The sequence below is a fragment of the Colossoma macropomum genome, unplaced genomic scaffold (assembly GCF_904425465.1).
Source record: "Colossoma macropomum unplaced genomic scaffold, Colossoma_macropomum, whole genome shotgun sequence".
In the NCBI taxonomy this organism is placed as follows: domain Eukaryota; kingdom Metazoa; phylum Chordata; class Actinopteri; order Characiformes; family Serrasalmidae; genus Colossoma; species Colossoma macropomum.
In genome coordinates this window covers 27,361,146-27,388,199 of record NW_023494800.1, presented here as the reverse complement: position 1 = coordinate 27,388,199, position 27,054 = coordinate 27,361,146, and the positions used below count along the sequence as shown (strand labels likewise).

Below are 27,054 nucleotides of genomic sequence, written 5' to 3'. Positions count from 1 at the left end.
AGGCTGCTGATCACTGGATTAAGCAGTTAAATGTGTTTTTTTTTATTTCTACATAATTAATTGCTTAAAATGTTAAGAAAGTCATTTAGAGTGGTTTGATGTGAAATGCTCTGTTCCAGAGAAACATACAGAGTTACAGTTCACAGTGGTGGTGATAGGAACCAGACGTCCGAGGTGTTTAGTGCCTTTAAAAGCTACTTCACATAAAGTTATTACACAAAATGATTATATATATTTCCATATGCATGAGACATTAACGGTGTGATGCAAATTAGTATTCAAAGAATATTTTATTTGGCACTATTTTACTTTCAATAACACTACATACAAAAACTCAGAAGACATGTAAAATGGCTATATTTGTGCTGTGGACATCGTGACCTCTGGTTCCTGTCTTAACCACTACGATAAAGAAATTTGGGTCAGTAAGTTTCTCTACAATAAGCCACTCTGAATGGCTTTGTTTACATCTCAACAATTGAATCACCCCTTTCACAAATATAACATAACGTACATACAGGGTTGGGCAAAACACTCTGAAAAAGTAATGACGGCTGAAAACTGAATACACAAATATACTTAGTAATGTATTCTGTTACAGTAAATAAAAGAGTAACGTATTCTGAATACATTTAGAATATCTGGCTGTCAGCTTTCTTCATGTAATTGTTCTGTTTAAACGAAGTTCTGAAAATTCTCAACTTTTTCTCTCTCTCACTGACTGCTTCCATCCACTGCTGCTCCCACAATCCCCAAAGCAGAAGCCCAGTACTACACCAATGCTAAACTATCACTCATAAATATGTCCACTACTGAGGAAGTCATTAGTTTGACGATCCCTCAAAAGAGCTCAGTAACAATGAGTGTATTTACATGCGCCCAATAATCCAATCATAATCGGATTTCTTCAGTTATCTGATTATTCAAATGGTCATGTAAACAGCATACTCCGATTTCTTAGATCGGAGTAAGGTCTACAAATCCCATTAAGAAATCCGATAAAGAAAGCTGGGTTTTAGCTCAGTAATCGGATTTCTCAGTCCATGTATACTCTTACTCGGATTTCTTTCTCAGTTCTCATTCTGCGCATGTGTGAGAACAGACCGTGGTACCGGAAATAAGCAAGCAGCGTTGCCGCGAGATGGCAGCAAACCACTTTTGGAGTGAGTGAAACCAATACATGCTTGAAATGAAGGATTTAAATATTCTTCATCTTCTGGATGATGTATGTTCATATTTTCAGGTAAAGTGGCGCGATGTAAAAAAAAAAAAAGCTGCGACATTAAGTTTGAGTTTTACGTTATGTTTACGTCATGTTTACGTCACGTCTTCTTCTGTGAGTTTATTGGCTTCAAAGCAGAAGTCTGATTACTGCCTGACTTTTGTAGACCCAGAGTTTCCCATTATCTGATTATTCAAGTGCATGTAAACGCATTGATTGGATTACTGACAAAATCTGGTTTTCTGCAGTTATCGGATTATTAAGTGCATGTTAATGCACTGATTGAAATAACTGGCTTATCACTGATGTAACCCAGAAGGATAAGCGGTTAAGATGATGTATGTATGTATGTATCACTGATGTATCAGTCTGCTCAGGCTTTAGTGGGCAAAGAGGCCGTTAATTGAGGTGCTCTTTAGAGTTCGTCTAACGATCATAGGCATGTGCGCTGATTCTAAAATAGATAATAAACAAGTATTGACGGTGTTTCTTTATATGTGCTTTTTTGTTATCTGATGGGTAAGTATTCTCCTAATGATGTAAAAAGTAACTGTATTTTGAATACTGCCTTTACAAAATGTAACTTGGACTGAATACGTATTCCCAACGCTTGTATTCCGTTATATCCCAACCCCGCTCATATATATTATAAGCACATATATATAGTTTACCTAATCATTTCAGCATTGTGTTGTGCTGTTCGCAGTCATTCTGTATGAAGTGTGAAACGCTGGAAAAACGCGTTTTCATTTGGACCGTTTGCTCACCGTACCACAACAAACATGGCGTCGTCCTCTGACGTCCACGTCCGAATATGTGGGCAAGAAATTATCAAATATGATTTGGAAATTAAAGCTGTGATTCAGGTAAGCTGCAGCGACCTCGTCCATATTGTGTTCGTCATCATCTTCAGAATTAAACAGTGGAATTATTTTGCTTAGCTACAGTAACAGTAACTTGTGAGCTAGCCAGCTGCCTAGCTCTAAGCTTCACAGCAGTTCCTATGGCTCTTTGGTTACTGAATTAGCCCGCTAACTAGCTACGTAGCTAGTGTAAAAAAGTACTCAGTGTTAGCCATGAATAATTGCGGTTAAAATGTGTTACTTGTTTCTGTTTTACACAGCAGGCTGTATTTTTCATATGTTTTCTAAGTTTCCCATCAACTATTTTCCATACAAGGACATACGAGAATGTTCTGGACCCCAGACTGTGCTAATGGAGCTGAACGCTGCAGTGAAGGAAAAGTTCAGTCGGTTAAGACAGAGAATTCAGGTGAGAACGCAAGTTAATATTTCATCCAAAAATAAATAAGTGATAGAGTTCTTATTGTATATTATGTGAAGAGACCATCCTTCATTAATTTAAGGTCAAGTGAAAACGGATATTACAGTATGTTGAATTCACTTGCATTAAGGAAGGGTAAAGTCGAAAAAACAAGAATTTCCAGAACTGGAGAAAAAACATTAAAAGATACAAACGGACTCCTAACATCCTTGCAAGTAAACCACCAAAACTCTCACCATCAGATAAACAGAACTTAAATCTTTAAAAGACAGGAGGAAATCAAGCTCCACTCTTGCTTGAGAGCTGAAAAAAATTACAGATGCTTCTGTCCATTCTTCCACTGTGAGAGGACATCTCATCACTTTGGGTCTTAAAGGATGTGAAGCTGTCAAGAAGCAATTACTGAGGAAGGAAAACGGACAAACTGGTGTTCTCAGAGCAATGGACTGACCACCCCAATGGTCCAGACCTCAACATTGTTGAATGTGTTTTGGTTTACTCGGATCGTGAGAAGCAGAAAATACAACCAACTTTTAAGACTGAACTTTGGAGATGTCGAAAAATATCCCTGCAGAATTCTTTGAAAAACTGAAAAAAGTCTCTCAAACCTGCCGACTTGTACGCATTGTGCATAGCAGGTAAGCATTTTGATATCAAGATACACCTTTGATGTCAAGGTTCACTTGAATTACACAAAAAGCTGGTGATGCCTGTTAGTCCAATTGTGCATGAGCAGTAATCTAATAAGAGGCAGCAGCATCTTGCCTTCCAAAAACTAATGAAGAAGAGTTCGACCAATCATAGTACTGGGTTCATTCCCAAATATCAAGTGGGGATGACAAATGCATATTGTCAGTTATTTCAAGAGGCTACAAATCGACAGCAACACAAAGTGTTTTTATGCTTTCGATCAGGATACATACACCGATTGGGCATAACATTATGACCACCTCCTTGTTTCTACGCTCATTGTCCATTTTATCAGCTCCACTTACTATATAGGTGCACTTAGTAGTTCTACAATTACAGACTGTAGTCCATCTGTTTCTCTGCATACTTTGTTAGCCCCCTTTTACCCTGTTCTTCAGTGGTCAGGACCCCCATGGACCCTCACAGAGCAGGTACTATTTGGGTGGTGGATCATTCTCAGCAATGCAATAACACTGATGTGGTGGTGGTGTGTTAGTGTGTGTTGTGCTGGTCTGAGTGGATCAGATACAGCAGTGCTGCTGGAGTTTTTAAACACCTCAGTGTCACTGCTGGACTGAGAATTGTCCACCAACCAAAAATATCCAGCCAACAGCGTCCTGTGGGCAGTGTCCCGTGACCGCTGATGAAAGACTAGAGGATGACCAACACAAACTGTGCAGCAGCAGATGAGCTATCGTCTCCGACTTCACATCTACAAGGTGGACTGACAAGGCAGGAGTGTCTAATAGAGTGGACAGTGAGTGGACACAGTGTTTAAAAACTCCCCAACCCGAATAGTACCTGCTCTGTGAGGGTCCATGGGGGTCCTGACCACTGAAGAACAGGGTAAAAGGGGGCTAACAAAGTATGCAGAGAAACAGATGGACTACAGTCTGTAATTGTAGAACTACAGTTCTAGTGCACCTATATAGTAAGTAGAGCTGATAAAATGGACAATGAGTGTAGAAACAAGGAGGTGGTCATAATGTTATGCCTCATCGGTGTATCTTCTTTCTTCACTTGTACTTAATGACTTTAGACTGGAAGTTACATAATGAAGGATGGTCTCTGACTATTGCACAGTGTCATACTGAGGAATAGATATAGATGTACCCTTTTCTGCCTTTGTAAGAGCAAGTGTTCTTGTTGGTAGGATATGGAGCAAATGGCTAAAGAACAAGACAAAGAGTCTGATAAAAATGACATTCTAACTGAAACAGAGGCCCATCGCAAACAGATGTTGAGGTGAGAGGGCCACAAAGTTCTTTTCATTCTGTACATGTGTCTGTATTTGCTGTCTTTGTAACTTCACTCTGTAAAAGCTATTTTCATACTTTTGTACCAGTAACCAGACGGCATGGAGGAAAGCCAACTTGGCCTGTAAGCTGGCCATTGATAACAGGGAAAAAGATGAACTTCTCCATGGCGGTGACTCATCAGTAAGGCAAAGGTAAGTCACATTCACTGTGTATTGCTTAACTGGAGTAAACAGATATTCTCCCATGGTTTTGCAGGGAACGGGAAAAATACCAATCCCATAGTAAGGAATTTCACTGAACACACAATAATGCAGAGGAAGGAAATGCTATTGGTGGCTGGGGTGCCTTGGAAAGGGCTGTGGAAGATCTACCACTTAGGAAAGTTTAATTCCAGCACTAATCTAAGACACCTGGGCTTGCATGCATAATGTTTCTCAGTGTGTGAGCACTGATCTAAGATCTGTTCCTTTCAGTAAAGTCATCATAAATAAGAGAGGAATCTGATTCTAGATTAGTACTTTTGCTTTGAGAAACTTTATGAATCCAGATAATCAAGTGCTTCAGGAGCCTCTAATTAGAGGCTGGGGTCATTTGTTTTTAGTCAAAAGGCTGGTGTGGCTGCAGAGTTCCATTTTAACCAGTGTAACTAATCAGTTGTTTGAAGACTGAGACCAGTTGATTAAAAGTATTTGGTGTGTTTCCACTTGATTGGAATGCAAACCTGCAGCCACACAGGCTCTTCCTTGGTAAGATTGGAGGCCACTGCTCTATGGGCTTCAAGTAAGTTGCAGATACTGTAGAGCTTTGGGTTATTGATTGATTGATTTCATTTATACAGTGCCTTTCTCATTCCCAAGGTTGCTTCACAAAGAAACCATCAAGTAAAGAAATTAGAATAGCATTGAGTGAAGAAGTAGGTCTTCAAATGAGATTTATAGGATGTAACAGAAGAACAGTGACGGAGAGAATGGGGAAATGCATTCCAGTGTGCAGCAGCACTCACTGCCCTGCCACTCATAGAGGAAAGCCTAAAGTCAGGTTAGATTACTGCCAGAGAAATGAAAGTAACGTGCAGATCGCTTTGTGTGTGTTAGTACTCTAGCAGCAGAATTGTGAATCTGTTGAAGTCTAAAGTGATGTCTAAATATTTAGCAGGATGATGGATAAAAAGGGAATTACAGTAGTCAATATGAGAGCTGATAGAAAGCATGGACCAGAGTTTCAGCATTTCTGATATTCAGAAAAAGGCGAAGACGGGCAATATTGCGGAGGTGAAAGAAAACAGATTTAGTGATGGATAAAATGTGAATCGAGGGATGCCAAGGTTTCTAACGAACTGAGTGGGTTTAAGTGTCACAATATCAATGGCAACAGCTGAACAGTTTAGAGATTTGGGGCTAAATTCTCATTTATCCAGAGCCTGAGACATGCTGTCAACACCTGTACCAGGGACTGATAGTAGAAGTATTACTGGAAATGGCAGTGGAATGTGATATGAGAAAAAGCCAGATTGAAAAGGTTCATAGAGACTATTTTCAGTAAGTAGTTGCACGTCTGCCACTTTTTTTTATTACTTTTGCTGAGAAAAGGCAGTAGATATGGATCTATAGCTGGCAAAAGAAGGTGGGTCAAGGCCAGGTTTCTTCAAAATATCTGTAACAGTTGCAATTTTGAGGGCAGAGGGAACAGTAACAAAAGACAGATATGTCAGTTGAGCAATTGAAGTAGACATGGTATACACAAAGGCCTAGAGGGCCGCAGGGACTAGCTGACAAGATGAAGATCTAGACTTAGTAATGAGTTCAGCGACAGAAGTAGATTCTGTGCTGATGTAACTAGTGTACTTACAAAGAGGAGTTACAGGACAGGATTCTAGTGAGGAGGATTATTGAGGAGCAGAGGGAAAATGTCTACAAATGTTTCTGACTTTTTCACTGAAAAACACGTAAGAAAGCTTTTTATTGCTCAGTAGTACTAGGAATACATAACCAAGGGGGTTTTGGGGAGTTTGGTCCAAAATAGTGTTCTAGAACTTCTACTATTAACAATAGAAGAGCAGTAGGTAGCACAAGCAGCATTAAGGGCATCATTATACTTAAACTTGTGATGACTATAAAGTTGTGCATGGACAGTGTTTTCCTATGTAGGCGTTCAAGATGCCAGCCAGTGATTTTCATTACTCTTAAGTTTAGGAGTGTACCACAAGGAAGAATGCATTGCTGGAGCTAACCTAGTTTTATAAGAGGGCATAATTGTTGAAAATGTTAGAAACAACATCATTATATTGTGAGACCATGACATCAGAACAAGAGAGCATAGAAAAAGCAGAAAGAGGTGAAGAGAGAGAGAGAGAGAGAAAGAATGTATCATAGTAAGTGACAGTCTTTTTTCACAGAGACTTGGACATAGGAATACTGAGGCTACATTCAATTAGTCTGTGATCAGAAATACCAGTAACAGAACTAGAAACAGTATCAATCTTGAGGCCTGTAGAGCACAACAAGTTCAGTGGATGACCCTCAATATCCATAGAAAATCTACGTTTCGTGAGGTTGAAACCATCCAACACAGATATGCATTCAAGTAGAAAAAGAGCAGCTTGTGTCAACATGCTTACATGTTGTGTCAAGTTACCAAGTCACCAAATTATAGCAGAGCACAGAGACAAATCTGAGACAAAAAAAAAAATTGAGTGGCTTTGGGTGGGTTTTGCTAACAGCAAGAATACAGAGGTTGAACAGAAGACAGTTAACGGCAAGTACTCAAAAGATATCGTGATATTGTGGAAGACAGTTTCATTCACTTTCAGACTATCATGATCAACAACAGCCTGTCAGCCCCCTTTTCCTTTTATGCAATGTTTGGACAATTGTACCCAGGACAGTCAGTAGGTTTAAATGTAAATAGTCTCCCAGCTGTTGCCAGGTTTCAGTCAGCAGGAGCAAATTTTCTCTGAGTGATCAGGTCATCGATAAGCCTAACAAACAACTTGTTAGTTATGCAGCAAGGGTTCGGAAGCGCTAGCTGTGTGTGTGATGCAAAACAGCAGTATATCCATAAACAGCTTATTTACATAAAGGCTGAAGAAAGCTGTGGTTCGTTTCCAGAGTGGAATTGTCATTGCTCTAGGTACTCCAATGACTAGTGCAAACAGTGTCTCTCAGTTGACTTTCCAATTTATTTGGGTGTTCAGAGGGGTTGAGGTCAGGGCTCTGAAGCTAAGCATTTATTGATCTAAATTCAAAGGCAGAAATCCAAGAACAGTTGACAGCTGCTGAAAAGCCACGTACCAAACCAAGCCATGTTAACTAAACACCAATTTACCACACCTACCAGGCAGATTAAGTGCATGGAAGCAGCTAATAAACTGATGATTACAACTTAGCAAAAGAGGAAAAGCTCACCCACTACAGATGCAATCAAAATCAGTATAGGAAGATATGAGAAATGTATGTTTCTTGCTTTTTTCTGACACTGAAAAATTAATAACTTGTACTTACTGGCTGTTTTGACTGGAAATGAAGTAAACAAATGGTTGGTCTCTGATTTTTACACAGTACCATGTTTCCAGATTCACATTATGTCATGCATTTCAGTCATTTCATTCATGGAACTCAGCAACTACCCTTTGGATTATATTATAAATAGATTCAACAGGTTTTCAATAGGGACATTTGTCAAAATTATTGTCCATTGTACTCAGATAGAGGTTAGGTGGAGAAATGCTTGAGTATTCCATTAAAGCTCATGTTAAACACTTTCAGATACTGTCTGGGAGAGGATGAACACAATAATGTCGTCCACACAGTTTACCTCACAGTTTTCTCAAGAATCGCTCCATGAAACCTTTGAGACCATGGAGAGTTGTAGCATGGCCACTGTTTAAAGAAGCCTTTCCTGAAAATCTATGACATGTTAAAGCACATAAGTTTTAGCCTCAAGTCAAAGTGCAGATGCCGTTATTCAGCCTGAGATCCAACTGGCAAGGTCCTTTTCTAATTTGACACCTAAGACTGCCATATTTAGAAGATAGCATTAGGTTTCTAACTACCTCAGGAGTGAAGCGGTGGAATTACTTTTATCAGTGACAGGAGAGAAGATATGAGGTACATTTTATCTTTTGGTTTAGCATGCTGCTGAGATTCATGGCCAAAGCTTATTATTCAAGCTCCATCCACCAAGAAAAGCATTTAAAATATAACTGCCGTACAGATGGTCTTTATATGTAAACAGTTACAGATTGTAGCCTGCATGATTTATCAGCCCTTTATACCTTGTCCATTAATGGAAAGGGACCACCTTAGGACCACCACTGATCAGGTATTATTTGAGTGATGCACTATTCTCAGCACAGCAGTGACGCTGACATGTAGTATGTATACTGACCTTACATTGACATGTATGTTCAAGTGACCAAATCATAACTAGGCACCTCACGATTCGATTCGATTACGATTCAGAGGGCTGCGATGCGATTATAAAACGATTATCGATGCATCTTTTTTCTCTATACAGGATTTCTATCTTCCTACTGTCTGAGGACTTGGTAGTTTTAAAGCAAAGTATTTGTAATAATCCATAATGTAAATGCATTTTATGCGGTATTTTCGAGACTGGACGCTGAATCTCGGCTCCAAAGTGTGCAGCATAGCGCGGCAGCCCTGGTTCTCAACGACCGAGAACAGACAGTAGATCACCTAGCACCGAGGTCTGGCCTCGCCAGTAGCGAACAAAAAACAGAGATTAAGATGAACATATGGAGGACTTATTCGCATTTATAAGCAGCGCGGTTGGTTAAATCTGCAACGAGAGTTAAAAAAAAGTTGCGAAAATGAAGTCGCTTCTCTTTCGAATTTTCCCGTTCCACTTTAAATAGTGCAGCAGTTACATTTGGCGCCTAAGGCAGAATTTAAGGTGAAACGGGAAAATTAGAACGAGAAGCTGGCGAATGAGAAGCGACTTCAGCCTCATAAAACAGCCGGATGCTGAGACATTTTACAAGAAACTCTTCTAGTTTTGAAGAAAAGTTTTCTGGCGGAGATGGGAGGAAAGCGGCTATAGCTGAAGCTTAAAGCAGAGCAAAGTAAATCTGCGCTGTCGTTTACATTTTTAGCCCATACTACGACATTAACACATACTGGACATTAAATGTTGTGGCTCCCAAGGTGGTTTGACTTTGTTGAAAGGCAAAATGTCTTTTCTTATCATTTGTGCTGTGACTCCTGATCTAACCTGGCTTTAATGCAGAGGGAGCCGGTCGGATTTCTCACTCATCCAGTTGTGTTTTTGTTATGTGCCGCCACAGACTGTCGCTGCACTTCCGCACTTCCAGTTCCGCCTTTTGAGTTCCGTCAACATTACATTATAAATGAAATATTTAGAAAAACGATTTTTGACATTTGTGAATCGGTCGTTCACGTCCGCATCGCGATGCATCTAAGAATTGAGTTTTTCCCGCACCCCTAGTGCAAAGCGTAGACTATGCAAATTCACAAAGCAAGGCCATGAAGTGCTGAAGCACATAACACATAAAAATCACCTATCCACTATCTGGCAGTCTGATGGATGAACCAATGCATAGTCCCAACAGTTAAGTTTGGTGGAGGAGGGATAATGGTCTGCGGCTGTTTTTCAGGGTTTAGTTAGAAGGATAATGTTAATGCTACTGCATAAAAGGGTATTTTAGGCGAGTATGTGCATACAATTTTGTGGCAACAGGGGAAGGCCCTTTTTTCCAGCAAGACTGTGCCCCTGTGCACAAAGCAAAGTACAAAAAGACGTGATGTTTGTTGTTGAGGAACTATAGTGGCCTGCACAGAGCCCTGACCTCCACCCCTGGAATGTTGCTTGAGAGCCACGCCTTCTTGTCCAAAATCAGTGCCTGAGCTCACAAAATTTGTACTGAATGGGCACAAATTCCCACAGGCACACTCTTCTGGGAGGGCTTTCCACAAGAGTGGAGGCTGTCTTAGCTGCAAAGCTGGGGGAGGCTGACGGCTCCATATTATTGCCCATGATTTTGGAATGGGATGTCCAACAAGCACATATAGGTGTGATGGTCAGGTGTCCACTTAATTTTGACCATAGAGTGTAGGTCACCTCATTTTCTGGCAGGATTAATAGTGAACTAAGACCACAAGTCAAATTCTGTATGAGTGCATCAGGCAGAGCAGCATTTCTGAAAATTTGAGCAATGATATAGGTAAGTAGTGTGATGATATAGTGCTGTAGGCAGCTTATGGGTTGGTTTGCTTTTGGTTTTGGTTTTAACAAGTGAAAGTGTAAGCCATAAAGTTTCATTCTTTCTGTAAACTCTGGTACTTTTTCTGCTTCTTCATTCTCTGGTTGATTCAGGACTCTCCTCCTGGCAGTCCCCAGAATGGAAAGCTGTTAGAAATGTCTGGTAGGAGGAACATGAGAAGGTGGTGCAGTAAAATTCTTTACAGTATAACATTTTTTTTGCATGGGGTTTGGAGCAGTGCAGGATGGCTGCCGGCTTCTCTCTAACGTTTTACCTTGTCTTTTGAAAGAACCAGGAGATATCTGATCCTTTTACTCCACTAGAGGGCAGTGTAGATCCTGTGTCTTAGAGCTTGTTATCTATTTAGTGTAAAGAGGGAGCATAGAAAAACTACTCCAGCCTGCTAAAGGCTACCACATACTGGGCAAGGAGCTCAGCGCCACACCGCCAGAGGTACAAAGTGTACAAAGTGCAGCTATAGCAAGTAGGAAGCAGTGTAAATGCAACAAGCTCAAGCTCATTTTTATCATCTAAACATTTCACGGAATTGAACTTTCAGCATATTTTAGTGAATTTGTTGTGTTTTGTGTCAACTGACAGCCAAGGTGAAATATGATGTGACTAGGCTTGTAACATGATGTTATGTGAAGGAAGACGATTAGCGTTTGTTTATCTGAAGACTTTAGATGGACACCTTGCTCAAGGTAAACTTCAAGCTCTATGTCCCTTACTATGGATTTATGGTCTGGGTTTAATATCCTACAGTAATGCTGTACTGTAGAATGTGTCACTGTCTCTGGTGTTGTCCCCCTGATGTGTTAAGAGTCCTTAAGAGTCCTCTGCTCCTTTTTTGGAGGGGTTGGGCTATTATTCTCATATTTTTTTCTAATAATGCCAAATTCAGATAGCAAATTTGGCTGAAATGCCTATCCCTATTAAATTCTTGGGAATGGTGTATCAGACACCAAGGGGTGGAGATTGTGAGAAAAGTCTCTTACTTTCAATACAGTGACGCCACATGGCATGAATAAAGATTTGTCCTTAGCTTATTTTCTCACTTTTTAAATTATTAGAATCTTATGTAAATGTTTGACTGAATATTTTTGACATTTATATTGTAGATGGTTGGTTTTTCCTGATTGGTCTCATTGGTAATTGTGACTCACATCAGTGACATAACAAGTGGGTGTGTTTATGTAATTAGTGATACTGTTTCGTGGCTTGGTGGCATTAATGTCATTAGCACACTGAGGAAGACAGTGTGCTAAAACTGTGCCTTTGTCTGTGAGACTAATAAGTACTAGCAAGTTTATTAGTGCTGCTGGTATGGAAACATATTGCTATAGGCTTGGTTTCCAAATTTCGTACATAATTAAACATTTAAGACACCATTTTACTTTGCTTGGCTGCAGAATGTCCTCAGGATTATTGTCATCATTGACTGACCATAATGTCAGAATACTTGCTCTGAAAATTTTTCCAGGGTATAAAACCAAGGAAGTAAAGTTATAGTACAAATGAGACCAGACTGCCTGGTCATTATACACACAGGGCCGTAGTCCTGTAGGGGGCAGTGTGGACTGTGGAGAATGTGGCAATGCTTTCTGTATTTGAGCACACACAAGGGTTAGCTTTATATAGGAAATACTGTTCAATTTGAGCTTTTGTTTCTTGCTTGTAGGAAAGTCACCAAGGAGAACCTAGTACAGACATCCAGTGAAATCACCGAGAGTTTGATGAGCATAAGCCGCATGATGGCCCAACAGGTAAAGCAGAGTGAGGAGACCATTGGCACTCTGGGTAAGAGTCATTCCATTTCAAATCACAGATTTCAAGCCACAAATTTGAGCTTGTTATTCTGTAACTACAGTGAATTACATAGATTCCGATCTCAAATGAACATACTGGTATGTAGGATATGTAGTTATGAGAGCGGGGCCTAAGGTTTAAGAGGCTAGTAGAAACATTTCAAAACAAATTCTACAGGTTTTGTTTATTTTGGATTTTCTGACCAAGACCACTCGAACTAACTTTATATCTTTTTAAGCAGTTTCTCCCAGATCTGTGACCTTTATTTATTTAATCCTTTAATGTCACATATGGAATCAAATCTCAAATGGATGTCAAAAGAGAACTCTCACAGCTATACAGTGGAAAAATGCAAAACACTGATACCTATTCATAGGCAAATGACTAGCTCATATAAACCTGATTAAATATAGTACATCTTGTTCACTCTATTTATAGCTACCTCGTCAAGGACAGTACTGGAAACAAATGAAGAGTTTAAGGCGATGACGTCGACTGTCCACTTGGGGAGAAAACTCATCCTGAAATACAACCGTCGTGAACTGACAGACAAACTGCTGATCTTCCTAGCGCTGGCTCTGTTTTTCGCCACAGTCCTCTACATCCTGAAAAAGAGGCTCTTTCCTTTCATTTAGAGGTAAATGGAGCTGTCTATTTCCTGCCACATTCAAATTCTTCCTAAATTGGCTGTATAGCTCTGCAGACAGAGTTGGCATGGACTTTCACATGACCTGGGATTTTTTTTTTTCCCACTCCAAAACTGAATCCGGAACCAGGGAGGAAGGAGTATTTGTATGTATCTGGGACATGTGCTAGTGACACCGTTAGTATGGGCTTTCAGCTGCAACTGCAGAAGCAGCCAATAGCAGTGTGAGGTCGACCTCATGCCTGACATCTTAAGCATTTCCTGTGCTGCATTGATGGTGTCAGCTGTAAGTTGTGCTGTCATTTGTATTTAATAGGCAATATGACACTCATGAATTATATTTAGTACTTCTGCTGGATGGTGTCATGAGTTTTCTAATTCTAAATATAAATGTTATAAATAACATTAAACATTAACGGTATTAAATGTTAAACGTTATAAACATTATAAATATGAAAATTGATGAGTATGGGGTAAGGCTGCATAATATGGTGACAATATGAAAATACTTGAGTGCAATTATATTGCTACATAATGCAACTGAACATATTATAAACACATCTGTGAATCAATAATGGTACATGAATGAAGATTTTCCTGCATTATTTCCATCAGAATATTGACTTTTGTTGGATTACATGACTATCTTGATTGATCACCCACAGAAACACTCTGGAACAACTGTGACTTGGTCAAGATACTCGTAATGCATAACATTGTGATTCATTGTAGGTCTCATTTGTGTATTGTAGCCTTCCACATTTGCATACTGCAGCCTGCACAAGGGTTATATTTGCATAAAGATTTACAAATGATCATAGTATTGTGCAGCCCTAGTATGAGTTGTAGACTATTTAGAAGGGTTGATTCGTATTAGGGCATTATTGAAGCATTGACAATTTGCTGTGTAACCCAGTACAAACTGTTTTTTCACTTTTTGTGATCATGATTGGTACCTCAGAAGAACAGTAGTGAGTGTACTTATCCCAGGATATCCATATGTGGTTTAATGTGAAGATATTTCTAGATCAGGGTGTCAAACTTGGCTTGTTTGTAGCCACAGCTCTGTAGAATTTAGTGGTCCTCATTAAACAGACCTAATTAGCAAGACCTTCATGAGTTGAATGTCTGAAGAGGGAAAACGCTGAGCTCTACAGAACTGTTGCCAGGAAGGAACCCAGTCTGACCCCCCTGCTCTGGATACAATTCTTGATAAAGCCCAAAGCTTCTTGTTTGTGTGCCTTTGAACTCCAGTACTTAAGTGCTCTCTCTTGCGCCACACAAGCAACTCTGTGTGAACTGTGTATGTTTGTCTCTTCTTCCAAACAGAAGACAAGATCTTACAGCCTTGTGAAACCAAGGTACAAGAGTTTGCTTGAAATTTACTTGACACATCAGTTGTTGACCTTTAGACTGTTTACAGTGTTCATTTTGTTCATTGAGTAATGTACCTAACTTTGAAAGGGAATGGGTTGCACTATACCCAGTAGTTCTCTTAATACTAGGTGTGAAATCAGCTCCAGTGCCAATGTTAGCTGTGCTGCTAGCCTTTCTATGTTCTACAGGGTGATACCACTGGGTGGTGCAGTAGCACTTCTTTTCCTTTTAACCCTTTTGTTTCTTTGACCCAGCAGACAGCATCTTAATACAACTGGTCAGCAAAGGCCGCGTTTGCTCAGGAATTACTGCCTGCTCAAGATGTGATTGTGACTGTCTTGTTTGAGTTCAGAACCTTTCCAAACTGTGTTAACACTTTAAATATATCTATTAGCATGTTTATTTGTTCCTGTGTTCCTTAAGGGAAAGACTGTTTTCTTGTGTTTGGTTATAGTATTCATTGGCTTCACTGTGATACAGAGCTGCAATGCGCTCGTATTGGCCTAGTACTGGCTAACAGTAGGGATGTCAGCCAGTACACTCCTTTTGAACTGCCTTATTTTACATTGTGATGTAATTTTGAATTCCTGTTGACTATCAAATAAAGAAAGAACTTTTAAAAGTTGCTTTAGTATTATGTCATGAAGTGATCACTTGGTGATTATCAGTTTTCTAGATGCAAATAAATTGTAGTCTTCAACTTAATTATGTTTTCAGTGGGAATTTTGTTTTTTTACTTGAGGGCTAAACTTTGCCTTTGGCAAATCTAAATCAATAATAAATAATCAGGACAGGGCTGGAATAATATAAACAATAAATAAACAAGGCAAGAATGATAGGGAAACTTGAATGCTCAGTAGTATTTGTAAAAAGAAAAATCAGCCTCCTCGTGTTTGCCTTCACAAAATGTCCTGTACGTCTTTGAAAATATAATTTATTATGTGGAAAAAAAAACAGTTTTAGATGAATACAGCATATTACTGTGAAGACACCCACAATTAATGAAAAAAAAACTTAAGTATTTGATAAAAAAAATACAAAAAATGTATAAATAAAAAATTATTTATATAAAATAAATTTAATAGCACAATAATAGACTGTGTTGTACCTGACCTTTACACATGAGGTACAATCCAAAAAGATCATGCATAACATAAAAAAAATAGAAATAAATTAAAAAATGGTACATAAACAAAGGGCAGTAGGCCTCTGTACATTTGGTAATAATGTAGGGACAAATACATTAACATGCCTTTCACACAATATATTATACAGTATGTTAATATAGGTGCATGTCACATGGATGAGGTAGGTCCCAAGTAATACTGTACCTTAAACTGTCTTTCTGGCCTAAAATGAAGCTTCTTTTCTTTTCAATCCAGATATGGTCATTCTATATAGGGATACATGAACTATGTATAGAGTAGTCCACATGTTTTTCAGTATACATATATATGATAGACACAACAAATATAAGTCTGATTTGGGTGGAATTCCCTTTAAAGACATTACTTAAAAAGTAAAATAAACACTTAATAGATTTTTAAACCCTGATATTTGCATTGGTATTCTGAATATACCTTTTCAGCAATCTTGTGTAAGGTGACTTTGCTCCTTCTTTGTATTTAAAGCCGCGCAGTGATTTTAAAACCTTTCTGTTTCAACCAACTTTACAGTATGCATCCATTCATAGATGTTTTCCTGTTTAATGACTCACAAACATTTTCAGAGGCCCAGTCAAAAGAATTCTGATTCAGTTGTATACAGTGGTAGTGTAAAAAAAAAGCCCATTAGAGCTTCAAAAGAGGAGGTCACTGGATGTCTTGCCTCAGTTTTTATAACAAAACAGATACGGAGTCCCCACTTTATTTCCATAAAATCACTTGTGAATGCACCTTTAAATTGATGTACCAAGTCACACTGTGACATAGACAACATTGCAACAGCATTTAGCGCATGAAAGAGAGACAGGTTTGTTTAGAAACAAAATATGGAACCGAGCAAGAACAAACTGCTCCTGAGAAACAGCAACATGACGTTTTATTCACTACCATGACTTACTGAGAACTGTGTTAGCTGTGTGTACTGCGTTGAAGTGAATCAAAGGCGTGTCACTAGTGTTATCTGGCCGTAAGAGTACGCCACCGACGGCAGGGAGGTGCATTTTCATGCAGGTTTGCGATATTTTGTCTTCATGAAAGCATGGAAAGCTCTGATTTTGTTTTAAATGCAATAGGAACCCTACTGCCCTGGGCTGTCATTATGCTAATGTTTTGAGATGCAGATTATGCAATCTCAGGAATTCAGCCTGTGCTTACCATGGTACTACAGTACTCTCAAAGAAAGGACTCCCCGTAGATGTTTTTGTGCCATAAAACTCCCTAATAGTTTTGAAAAGACTGGTACACCTGGATTTGCTGGAGGTCTTGGCTCATTGCATCTTTTGTCACACTTGTATGTCTTTGAGGCTGCAAGGAAAGTAGTCGTTGTGTAATAACTAAGGCTATGTCCACATTACAGTCTTTGTTACCCAATTCCGATTTTTTGCTCAGATCCGATCTTTCTAAAGGTGAAAAAGGAATCAGATGCATTGCTTTTGTACAGTTTACTACCACTAACCTTAGGTTTGGCGCTGCATGAACACATGAATTCTGCTCTGAGCATTCTCATTAGGGTCACAAGGCCACGAATCAGGTATATATCCAATCTAGGACCACATATGGAAGTGGCTCAGATCTGATGTGAAAAGATCACATTTGTGTGTCCACACAGCTCTGAAAAAATCAGATCTATGTTACATTAAGGCAAAAAATCTGATTTGTTCCACTTCAGCAAAGTAATGTGAACGTAGCCTAGCAGACAAGCTTACTTTCTGTACACACAAATTTCAGAACCAGTGAGTTTCCTCTGCCTTTCACCTTCTTCGAGTGGCGTTTAAAGACTTCCTAAGCGGTGTGGTCTCAGACTGTGTGCTGTTGTCCTGAGACCGAGGCCCTGAAGGTTGAAGGTGGCCTTCATCTTTATCTCCATCCCCATGAGTCCGAACCTGCTCCACATCTGCCTCTGAGCGTGGTCGGCTAGCAGGGGGCAAGGTGTTGGCACTGCCCCCGTGTGGGGTGGTGAAGACGGGGGCAAGGGTGGACACACCCTGCCGCTCTGCGTGGCCCAGAGGACAGAGGCTCAGGCTGGCACACAGAGCACCCCAGTTCTGCTCGCACTGATCACGGATCCGTTGGGCAATGGCTGCACGCACCTCCTCTCCGCAGCCCAGGAGGATGTTCACCAGCTCCACATGAGGCCTGGTGGCAGAGAGAAATTGGGACTGTTACTTCATTTAATGACATACTGTGGTATAAATAAGCAACAGAACACGAGAGGGAGTGTGTTATCGCGGCTGTGAGCTACGGCACTCGCCTTCGGCTTGTAATGTTATTCGTGATAACACAGGACCTTACGCTTCTATTGCTTTTATACAGCTAGTTATGTATAATAAAATAAAAAGCGAAGGATGAAGGCCCCAAATATTAGCAAAATGTGATTTAGTATTGGCAGTTCCTTCCGCCACAAAAAGTAGCATCCCAGTCCATTACAAATAGTGCTGTAAAGTTGGTTGTAAATTGCTGGATTTGCAATTCCACGATTTTTTATGAAATAAACATCCAACATGTCCAAATATTTATTATCTAGTCATCTAATGTATTAATTTTCTGTATCTGTATGCTGTAAAGTACGAAGAAACACACTAACAGATAGCTGTACAGCAGTCGTTACTTAGCAACAGGTGTTCAGCAGGATGAAAAAAAAACATGCTGTTGTCACTAAAAACAGCACAGCTAGAACTCTTCTCAACAAATCAGATTGTCCAATCAGAACTAACTGTCATATAAAACCAATGATGTTTATATTGTTTCAGATTTTAATAATCCTGATAACCATGTACAGTTACAATGTTTTAGAAAAACAGCCTGGAATAGCCTACTGCTATAGTTTCCCTGCAAACAGTGCTTCAGGACAACATATTTATATAGTTACAATTTATAACTAAATAGTTACAAAACATTTATAAAGTTACAAATACTACAATAATAACAAAAATAGTGATCATCAGAAAAATCTTAAGACCTTAATACATATAATACATACAAATAATTTAAGTAAAAAGTAATGAGAATGTTTTGTATTGTGTTTGAAGTTATTCATATCTTACTTAAAATATAGTTAGAAAAACAGATTTGTTTGCTGGCTTTTCTGTAAACTCCTGCCATTGTATGGATTTGTTAAATTCCATCAGCAGCACTTGATTTAATTTAATGAAGGACTGATAAACTGAAGCAGAGATTAGGTTGTAACTGTAAATACTGAGCTTCCTCAAGGAAAGCTTTGGAAATGGTTAAACCAGCACACTGAAACACTTCAAACTGCAGTGTGTTATTTATTTGTTTTTCTTTTAATGTTAGTGTTAGTGCACTGTGAAGCCCAATGTTGCAATTCATTAATTGGACTCACTAAAGAAAACCTAAAATATTCAACAGTTATACTAAAGTAAAGGTATGGAGTGTGTTCAACAACTTCTTCTTTAATGTGAAACTGCTAACGTTTGATTTAGTAGAGCCCTATTTGCAGTTCCAAGTAAAAGGGCTATCCCTGATGAATTTACTCTCCCTTGAGTGACATAAGTTTGAACAGTATTATGTCTGATGTTATATCAGCTGCAAGGTGAAGCCTTCTTAACGGGTTTGTTGGTTTCTGTTAATAAACTGTTTACTTATTTTATCAGTTACCTCCAACAACAGTTATTTTTGAGCTGTAACATGTTATAGTATATGGTATTCATATATTTATTCAACCATGATGGTGTTTTTGGTCAAGTTTACCTGTACTGCAAATAGGAAGACAAACATTTGGTTGTAGCCAATATATGATTGGCTTTTGATTAGAGTGGCACAACTACACACAAAACCAGTGGAATCCCCTGAAACTCCTGATTTTTAAGCCAATTATTCGTTATTCATTTTTCAGCACAGAAGTTAATATAGCTTAATTGTTTTGAATAAGCAGTTGTGAGCCCATTCATGGCATATATCTTTTAAGTCAGTGGTACTCTGTGCATTTAAAGCCATGGTCACACCAAACGCGAGTAAAATTTGCCAAGCGAAAAAGCCAATTCACTTAAATGGGAAAGGAACACAAAAAGGAATTTTCTTCTGGTAGCGGTTCATTTCGTTTTGCGTTAAGTTCATGTAGATGATCTTTAACCTTGCGATTTTACAAACCTTGGAAGCATGATCCAGTAAAAAACAGAAAGGGGCCAGCTATGGTATCTACATTCTGAAAAAAAAACTAGTTAACTAGTAATGTTAGCCATTCCCTACACTATACATTACCTGCAAAACCACATCACATCAGGACGGCCCATATTTGTCTGATCTTGCTCCACCTCAGTGAAAGAAATGGTGAGGTGATGATCAAGCAATCAGTTGCTACAAATAAGTATTTTGTGTAATTGTGAGTTGTATTGCTTTAAAGGTTTAATTACATGTTAATGACTTAATGACAATGACTTAAGGATGGAATTTTGAGTTGGATCAATTGGGTCTAACCCAATTTGTTCTATATCAAACTTGTTTTGATTTTATGAACTTGTCTTAATTATTTTGAATTCTGCTAACTTATGCAGGTTCACAGGACAGGATTTTGATTGGGATTGTATTGCATAAAGAACAGCAAAAGGGTGTTGCTTGGTAAACCACAGTATTAATATATCAGCACACATGAATAAAGCTTTTAGAGCTTCCCAATAGGTTGAAAGCTTTGAATCCTGCATCATGGCTGTCATACTCCAGCTTTGGAGAGGAAAAGACATGCTGAGTCAGAGCACAAACAGTACTTAATTCTGCAGGACTGTGGCATGTTTTTTTTTCACTTAGGTTTAATAGACTACCTACCCTTTGGGGAACAGGTCTTGAAAGTGGATCATCTCCACCATGACGTTCACATTCTCCCTGACCGCTGAGCAGAGGTTGTGTTTGACGTAGCACTCGCGCTGAAGCTGAAACACCATCTCCTTCACGGCCAGGCACTTGCGGCTCACACAGCTGAACTTGTGGCGCAGCCCATGGGCCATGCACTTCAGCGCGTCCTTGATGAATGATTTCCCCTGTGGCGTTGCATAAGTCATTCATCAACCACATACATGCTGAAACAGTGACATTTGCAACTCTGGGACATCTGATCTAACGGTTATGTGGGTCTACCCCAGATTCATAATTATCTGGAGCTGCTGTTCCTAACTAGTGGGATAAGAGTGATTTATTGTGCTGTTTATTTTTAGAGGTGCATAAGGCAGCTTACACTATACTCAGGTAAAAGTGTTGTTACTTTAATGGAATGACTGCAGAAACGCAGAAGTACGACTAACTACTACAAAAGATAAATATCCGGTTGAAATAACTCTTCAGCTAGGCTAGTGAGTTCTCTGTAGACCGGCACTGAAACTTCTCAGTACATTCAGCATCTATGCACATAGGAATTCATCACTTTTGGGATCCTTTTGGTTTAAAGCTCCAAAGTGAGAGAAGTGAACAACAATAAAGCAGCCCAAATCCTGTCACTAACACAACAGAATGTAATTAAACACAAAAAAGGAATTAGAAGCTAAATGTGAATGACTAAAATGGAGCTATAAAAGGAAACATACATTCAATGTAGATAAATATAGGCCTTCTTGTGTAGCACCTTCATCAACTAAAAATACCCAGATAGGTACAGACTAGACAGATTTGTTTTAGTTAAGTGTACAGTGGCTCCAAAAAGTATCTGGACACTAACCATTTAACAATCAATAAACTTTAATGACGTTCTTTAGTTTACTACATAAAATCTGTTTCAGAGAAAAACACATTTCTATTAAACTAATGGCAGAATCTTTGTGTGGAGAAAGCCCTGAGAGGAATTCCAACCAGACTGCATTAATGGTACCGTGAAGCACGGAGGAGCAAACCTCAAAGTTTGGGGCCATTTTTCTCACAATGTGTCAGTGAGCTTGTGTTCATTGGTGGGATCATGATTTCAGAAGTGTACAAAGGCATTTTGGAATCAAACTTGTGTGAGTCTGCAAAGGAATTGCTCAAACAAGAAAGACCTAAAAAAAAACAGCCACTATTTTAAAGAATATTCTGCTGAAAAGAAAATGACAGGGAAAATATAAAGAATAATCCTTTTAAAATAAATACCACTTTTGTTAAAGCTACCCTATGTACGTTTTCAGGGATTTGGAGACCTCTCTGGTGGATATGTGTAATAGCATGCAATGTGCAGAAGAATATTTTGTAACGTGGCTTGTGCTTTGGATACTTTCTCTGATTGCAAGTGTATTGTGAGAGTACGCAAAGCAAACTCAGTCAAACCTTGGTAAATGACATGTAAGTAGATGTAAGTGAATTATCTTCTATCATCATATTGTCATCATTGGTGCAACATTGATTTTGCATTTGAAACCCAATTATTGAACCAGATCGACTGTTACGTTAATAAACAAAAATGTACGACGTGGTCAAAAAAAACCAAGAACTCCAACCTGACAACTCTGACTTTTAAATAACTAATTCAGGCTTTACAAGGTGACATGCAGCAACGCACACCATATTTTAGCTTGTTTTCTTTTCCGCTAATGCTACTTCTATTAATCTTAACAAAAAATCTTACATAGTGCAGCTTTATCTGACACAATGGACGTATTACATTTTTAAATACAGCACAAATGTCCATGTACTTTTTGGGGCCACTGCATATGAGACACGGTAAATAATGTGTAACACAAACGTTGATTGTAAAACGCATCACCGCCGTTGTTAGTTACAGCGCTGATGAGCGCGCACAGTTACCTGAGAGTCGAATTTGCCCGCGTGGTGCAGGAACGTCATGCAGATCTCGTGCAGCCCGCGGATCTCGCAGGAGTTGTTGTTGAAGCACTCGAACATCCCGCAGCCCACATCACCGGCATTCACCAGGCAGTGCTGGATCTCCGCTGAAACGAGAGGGGGAGGCTTTGGTTCACAAACGGAACGCGTGAGCTGCATTTTACAGCTAATTAAGAAAAAACACTATTATGATAGTCGTTCTCCGTCAGCCGGGCCTGCTTAGCGCCTAAAAGTTGTGCCTCGCGCGTTAGCCAACAGGCTATCAGATCACCTCAGAGAGGCGTTAGTAAGCAGTATTGCGAAGAAACCGTGGGTTAATATGTTCAGAATTAACTTCAACGTTTGCGAAATTATTTTAAGAGACGTGTTTCTGTGAAACACAAAGGGCGGGACTGCTAAACAACATTCAAGTTTCCAGGCAAAATATAAATGTCGCTTCTCTGAACGAGTAAATAAACTGATAGTGGTTGGATGTAAAAAGCTCAGTTCTAGAGAAACTTACAGAATTGTTCACAGTGGTGGTTCACAGGAACATCTGAGGAGCTTAATGCCTCTAAAAAGCTACCTTACAGAAAGCTAGACTATAACATGAACAGTTACGGTGCCTGATGCCAGAGACATTGTTTTATGATGCTTTTGAGACTGAGTTTTGCCCTAAAAGATTTTTTTTTCAAATTCCATTCATGATTGAGAGATATATGCAGGGTGTGGTAAAACAATACCCACAAACACTTTTTTTTTTCCAGATTTACCACTATTTTACCATTAATGACATTACAGCCTATAAAAACTCAGAAGACACGTGTGTGTTCGCTGGCGCCTTCGGATAGTAAATAAAATGGCTATTAGCGCTGCAGACATCACAGTCCGGCTTCCTATCACCACCACTGTAAAGAAATATAAGTCGATAACTTTCTCTTCGGTGCAACATTTTACACCAAACCACTCTGAATGACCCTGTTTACGTCTCAATTATTGAGTTATACATAAATAGGGGGTGAAAGCCCGCTGGCTCTTAGACACGCTAAGAGATACAAGCAGCGAACAAATGTACCTGTTAGACTCGCCAAGAGTTTAAAATACAGGAGTTTTCATTTACCTGTGTTCTGCAGGGACAGGCGTCTTTTCTGGACGTTAAGCAGCCTCTCCTGCGATGTCTCATGAACGTCTCCCGTTGACTCCGTTGCGTCTCCGTGCTGCGTTACGGTCAACAAGAGCAACACTCCTATGGTCAGTTTCACACACATGTCTCGTCGCGATAAAACACACACACCCGCACGCTCAAATAACGCAGTGTAAACCAGAGAGCTGCTCGCCTCCGGATTCGTGTAGCATAACCGCGGAGGAGCAGCGGCGGCGGAGAGCCGGGGAGGACGGATGCTCTGCTCGGTTATATTTCCCAAACCGCGCGTGTCACTTTTGATGAAGGAGGCGAGCAGGTGCTGTCACTCGCGCCCGTTCCGCCAATCAGAGGGCGCCAAGAGCGCGCGGCCGAGGTCGATGTAGCGCGCGCCCGTCCAAAGTCGATATATAGGGCTGCATGAGAAACAAGTTTACATCAGAGTTTACGAAAAAGGGCGTAGGCAGAGACGCAGAGTATTGCGTCCAAGCTCTTATAGAAAGCTCACATACATTTCACGTTTGATCACACACTCTCTGTCCACCTTGTATTTACACTCACTGTCCATTTTATTAGGTCCACTTACCATATAGGTGCACTTTGTAGTTCTTCAGTGACAGATTGTTCATCATTGGTCAGGACCCCCACAGAGCAGGTATTATTTGGGTGGTGGATCATTTCTTGGCACTGCAGTGACACTGACATGGTAATGTTAGCGGGTGTGGATCAGACACAGCAGCATTACAGGAATTTGTCAACACTGTTTAGACTTATTGTCCACTCTGTTAGACACATTGTAGATCTAAAGTTAGAGACTACGGCATTTCTGTTGCAGTTTCTGTCCACAGGGTGCTGGTGGCTGAATATTTTAGTTGGTGGTCTGTTCTCAGCCCAGAGTTGTTTAAAAACTTCAGCGACACCGCTGTGCGTGATCCTCTCTGTGCAACACATTACTAGGGCCGAAAATTGGTCGGTCCCAGACTGAGAGTTAGTTGTGTTTATGTTGTGTACACAGTATATGTGTGTTTGGTTACTTCTGGTAGGGCTAACTTATCTACAGGTAGTTCAAGAGCTCTCTGTTATCATGTTAAATTTCTCCTTGTTAAGACAATCTTGATGATAATGTAGGCTATAATTAGAATTGCAGCTCTCATATTGTGATTCCGAGGTAAAAACTATTAATGTTTCAGCCCTACAATCTGTAATCGTAGATCTATAAAGTGCACCTATATGGTAAGCAGACCTGATACAATGGACAATGAACACAGATACAAGGTACCTAATAAAGTGGCCAGTGAGTGTTTATGAAGTGCCTACAAAATACGCGATGTCAAGTGTTTACAAATACGCATGACATCATGTCAATAATATGTGATTATACATGCCAAAACGTTATACCTTGACATTGCATCTGATCACTTCAGGTATTATGTGAAAAGTAAATATGAAAAATAAAAAGAAAATTGTGAAAAATAACGTGAAGTTGCTACAAATGTGTCATGTTATGTATATACATGTGAAATTCATGATTTTTCTGTGAGAGAGCATATATTGGTGGTCATATGATACTGCAGCAATGCAGGCGCTTGTCTGTCAGGTGGCTAATGCTTAAAGAGAACACACGGCAAATGTATCACACAGAACCAGTGGGATTATCATGTTCAGACCTCAATTAGACTGGAAGCTCGGTACGAACGCTGGCTAAGCAGGCGCAAGGTCAGTCAGAAGCACTGTCACTTTTTTTATTAACTAGTTTGCAGCCAGTCAAAATTCTGGCAACCACATGAATATAGCAGTGAATGACTGCTGTTGACTGCTGTCACCAGAATGGTTTACAGTAGGAAAACCTCCCAGCAGTGATTTCATGTAAAAGTATTTTTAAAGTAATAGAGTTTTATGTTCAGTGCTGCTTTCCTAAAAGAAGCCTGACTGATAAAGGTTTGGTTAAATAGGTCCATGTTGGTGTTTACCAGAAACATCCTTAGGTCAAATCTCACTGAAACACTATGAGCAATACATCAGCAGGAATGAAGCATGGCTGTGAGTAAGCTGGAGAGGGCTGGTGAATACAGGTTTGTACTGCAGGTCAAACTCATCTTCCTCTTTGACAGTGGGATTTAATGGGACTCACCACACTGTTTTGCTTGGAGGGAATAACAGATGATATGTTTACCAAGGACTATTTATTCAGTCTGCTCGAGTAGTGAAGGAACATGAGGTGAGAGGTAGTCGAATGCTTTCGTGAGGGCCCCAGGCCAAACCAAACATATCCCTAAACATATCCCCTGGTATACTTATATTAGCTCTGTCAGTGGCCTATATCCATATTATGTTAATGCAGCAGCTTTGGAAATGCAGTTGAGACTTGCTATTTTAGGAGCGAACAGCAAACGTATTGTTAACCTAGTTTGGCACAAAGCTGTATTCATTGAAATAGTCCAAATAGTAATACAGATTATTTATCAACAGTTATTTTAATGACCCATTTAAATGACTCAGTTAAGTTTTAGAATCGAGTCATAAACACAAATTACTGTGTAAGTATTATCATTAGTGATATGTAACCTAATTACCTAATTCTGGTAACAGTTCTGGGCTCAGTGCCTTTTTACTGCACTAACATTTATTCTGTGCCCACAGCTGAAGCTTGTGCCTTGAATATTCTTTTGCTTTCCTAGAAGTGTTCTATCTTAGTGATAAAGGTACTCAGATTCTGCTCCATTATTTGGAAACTACTTCAAAATTCCACATAACTTGCCAAGGAGTAGAACACTTCAAGCCTTATAAAAAGAAATTAATTCATGCAGATGTTTAAAAGGCTATTCAACAGGCTATTCAAAATGCTCAGGAAATAAAACAGTTGATGATTTTACCTGGCGCGGAAAGTGATCTATAGCCAAACTAAATATGATCCTTGTTTAGCCCAACACGGCAAGAACGATAATGATTATGAATAAATCAGAAAATCAAGTAAACTTGAGGTTCCTCAAGGCGAGCTTTCTTTTAGGAATTCTGATTTCAGTTGTGGCTAATAGTGTCTTTTTGGTCAAACTGGACATGGACAAGTTAAGAGTGCTCACATTTTGTTTAGAGGGAGTCATTAAAAGAGAACAGTCTGTTCCAAAAAGAATAATTCATTTGCTTTTAACTGCAAAATCTATACATTAACATTAAAGATGAATGTGAACAATATGTTGCTCTTTATTTAGCATTGAAAAAAGAGAAAAAGAGCAGGTAAGCTGTAGGCTCGTCATATGAGACCTTCAATGTCAGTGAAGCTTTTCTGAGTTTTATGATAGTTACATTCAGCATCAGCACAGCATGCCACGAGCACATGTCCACTTATTTATTGAGTGTGAATGATATTAGTTTGAGAAATAATAAAACAGTTTTAAGAAATGATTAATTTTTTATCACTATTAAAGTACCCTGAAACATGGGTGACAGTAGAAATTTTAGGCCTTTTGAAAATTTCCCACAGGGTTGT

The 27,054-nt window shown here is 39.4% G+C and overlaps 2 protein-coding genes across 3 annotated transcripts; one reads left to right on the top strand and one right to left on the bottom strand.

The window, feature by feature from the left end:
• Positions 1 to 1,982: 1,982 nt before the first annotated feature.
• Positions 1,983 to 15,146, top strand: bnip1b (BCL2 interacting protein 1b). Of its 2 annotated transcripts, none has more exons than XM_036588290.1 (6): positions 1,983 to 2,088; positions 2,402 to 2,494; positions 4,350 to 4,441; positions 4,542 to 4,646; positions 12,378 to 12,496; positions 12,944 to 15,146. In XM_036588290.1, exons 1-6 carry the CDS (start codon positions 2,005 to 2,007, stop codon positions 13,138 to 13,140), a joined length of 690 nt encoding a protein of 229 aa, XP_036444183.1. In that variant the 5' UTR covers positions 1,983 to 2,004; the 3' UTR covers positions 13,141 to 15,146. The 2 variants fall into 2 exon arrangements, with proteins under 2 accessions (XP_036444183.1, XP_036444182.1); XM_036588289.1 differs by having other exon boundaries at positions 2,004 to 2,088; positions 2,375 to 2,494.
• Positions 15,147 to 16,551: 1,405 nt separating this feature from the next.
• Positions 16,552 to 23,886, bottom strand: stc2b (stanniocalcin 2b). Its single transcript, XM_036588059.1, has 4 exons — positions 23,547 to 23,886; positions 22,412 to 22,554; positions 20,474 to 20,685; positions 16,552 to 17,827 (listed from the first exon to the last, which is right to left on the bottom strand). Exons 1-4 carry the CDS (start codon positions 23,692 to 23,694, stop codon positions 17,443 to 17,445), a joined length of 888 nt encoding a protein of 295 aa, XP_036443952.1. The 5' UTR covers positions 23,695 to 23,886; the 3' UTR covers positions 16,552 to 17,442.
• Positions 23,887 to 27,054: the final 3,168 nt, after the last annotated feature.

What these genes read in the sequence shown, in the direction of transcription:
- bnip1b (XM_036588289.1), top strand. Translation starts at nt 2,005, where the DNA reads ATGGCGTCGTCCTCTGACGTCCACGTCCGAATATGTGGGCAAGAAATT. An exon ending in GGTTAAGACAGAGAATTCAG is followed by an intron (nt 2,495 to 4,349) that starts GTGAGAACGCAA and finishes TCTTGTTGGTAG; the next exon opens with GATATGGAGCAAATGGCTAA. An exon ending in GACTCATCAGTAAGGCAAAG is followed by an intron (nt 4,647 to 12,377) that starts GTAAGTCACATT and finishes TCTTGCTTGTAG; the next exon opens with GAAAGTCACCAAGGAGAACC.
- stc2b (XM_036588059.1), bottom strand. Translation starts at nt 23,694, where the DNA reads ATGTGTGTGAAACTGACCATAGGAGTGTTGCTCTTGTTGACCGTAACG. An exon ending in CGGGCAAATTCGACTCTCAG is followed by an intron (nt 20,686 to 22,411) that starts GTAACTGTGCGC and finishes GCAACGCCACAG; the next exon opens with GGGAAATCATTCATCAAGGA. An exon ending in CAAGACCTGTTCCCCAAAGG is followed by an intron (nt 17,828 to 20,473) that starts GTAGGTAGTCTA and finishes CTCTGCCACCAG; the next exon opens with GCCTCATGTGGAGCTGGTGA.